Source organism: Crocodylus porosus, unplaced genomic scaffold, assembly GCF_001723895.1.
Source record: "Crocodylus porosus isolate Cpor-Errol unplaced genomic scaffold, CroPor_comp1, whole genome shotgun sequence".
Classification (NCBI taxonomy): Eukaryota; Metazoa; Chordata; order Crocodylia; family Crocodylidae; genus Crocodylus; species Crocodylus porosus.
The window spans coordinates 53,411,758-53,413,649 of record NW_017728949.1 but is presented as its reverse complement, the minus strand read 5'-3'; the positions used below and the strand labels follow the sequence as shown (position 1 = coordinate 53,413,649).

At 56.4% G+C, this 1,892-nt stretch overlaps 1 protein-coding gene across 1 annotated transcript in view; it reads left to right on the top strand.

Moving 5' to 3' along the window:
* The first annotated feature begins 1,720 nt into the window (after positions 1–1,720).
* Positions 1,721–1,892, top strand: part of RPL37A (ribosomal protein L37a) — a 4,160-nt gene continuing 3,988 nt past the window's right edge. Inside the window, exon 1 of the mRNA XM_019554646.1 lies at positions 1,721–1,842. Coding sequence (XP_019410191.1) covers positions 1,840–1,842 — 3 coding nt within the window. The 5' untranslated portion in view covers positions 1,721–1,839. The remainder of the gene's footprint in view (positions 1,843–1,892) is intronic.

Below are 1,892 nucleotides of genomic sequence, written 5' to 3'. Positions count from 1 at the left end.
CCACGTTACAGGCTCAGCGGCGGTATGCTCACTAGCACCACGACTGAAAGAGACGGGGTTGTGACCACAAGATGAATATGAGCCACCAGTGTGATGCTGCAGCCGGCAAGGCAAGCAAAACCCTGGCTTGCATCTACCAGTGCATCTCGAGCAAGACCCTAGAAGTCATCCTCCTGCTGTACTCGGCTTTGGTGATGACACAACTGGACTAGTGCATCCAGTTTTGGGCTCCACAATTTAGGCAGGATGTGGAGAAGCTTGAGAGAGTGCAGAGGAGTATCATGTGCATGATCAGAGGGCAGGAGGACAGGCCTTATGGGGAGAGGCTGAGAGCCATGAGACTTCCACCTGGAGAAGTGCAGGCTCAGGGGGGACCTGGTGGCAGCCTACAAGTACGTCGGGGTGTGCATCAGGATCTGTGGGAGCGCCTGTTCACCACAGCACCCCAAGGGATGACACGGCCCAACTGTCACCAACTCCTCCAAGACCGTTTTAGGCTGGACGTAAGGAAAAACATCTTTATTGTCCGAGCCCCCAAGGCCTGGAACAGGCTCCCCGCAAGACGTGGTGCAAGCACCTACTCTGCATACGTTCAAGAAATGTTTGGATGCCTATCTTGCTGGGGTGATCTGACCCCAGCTGCCTTTCCTGCCCCCTGGGCTGGACCCGATGATCTCGCAAGATCCCTTCCAGCCCTAATGCGTACGAAATCTATGAAGACACCCTCCGAAAGATAGGTTATTTCATTGTTGTCCACTAGGACAACAGTGCATTAGCCAGTATCCATTATCATGAGACCAGATGGGTAACTGGCATGATTTATCTCTTTATCCATGCCTTCAAGGATGCGATTTAAGCTGCTCTGTTTCTCTGCAGCAACGACTCCCAGTCTTGACTGGCTCAAGAGCGCTGTAAGCAGTGAGTGTCAATGCCAAAGCCGTGACGTACCCGGGCGTAGGTGCATGGCAGTCAACTCGTTCCAGCTGAAGAAGTGACGCTACCGCAAGGGACACATAGGGACGACGATGGTGTTACATGAGTCACAACAGCGCAGAAGGCTTATCCGCTGCCAAAGGCTGGCGATGACACACTGTGCAGGTGCAAAGAGCAATGTGTGGCTCGGGCCCGGCTGTTTGACCACTGCTGCGTATACACAATTGCCTTTCTACCATGCTTCTGTCGATTCGTTTGCGAGTTTCCTTGCGCTGGGCTTGGCCTCTGCTTTGCTAAACATCCCTGCCCTATTCCTGTTGTGTTCTTTGGTAGGAGCCGACCCGTTCTCCAGGCGTGTCACCACGTGCTCGCGCTGCTTCAGACTCGATTTCCAGCACTGTTCCCGTAGCCCCCTTCTCTCGGCCATTGGGTGCAACGTCCTGCTCTGGAAAACCAGCCAAAAAAGTCTTCGTCGCAGCAACGAGCGAGTCCTCCGCGGGGGTGAGAGTCCTTGCTGCCAGCCACGGGCACTGGGGGAGGCCTGATCCCTGCCCCCCCAGGACCACAACTGGAAGAGGGGCCAGGTTAGCACCACCCCAGACCTCCTCTCTCCATACCTGCACTTGAACTTTCTTCGGAGCAGATGCGCAAGGTTCTGCAGGGAAATTTGGGATCTTTTATTAGACTAGTTGGAAAAAAAAGTTCTTAGCAAATTTGGGAACGGGCAGCGCAGGCCGCATCCAAAAGCTGGCAAGTGATCATAGAGCCGCACCCCCTGGCGTACAGAGCGTCCCCTCCTCTCTATGGCGCGGCGCGGCGCGGCTCCCGCTTTACTTCCGGCGCGGCTCGGCTCCTCGCGGCTGCGCACTGAGCTCTTTCCTCTCCGGCTCCCGGACCCGCGGCAGGATGGTGAGTGCAGCCCTCGCCCCGCATCCGCCGGCATCCGCCGCCGCGGGCCC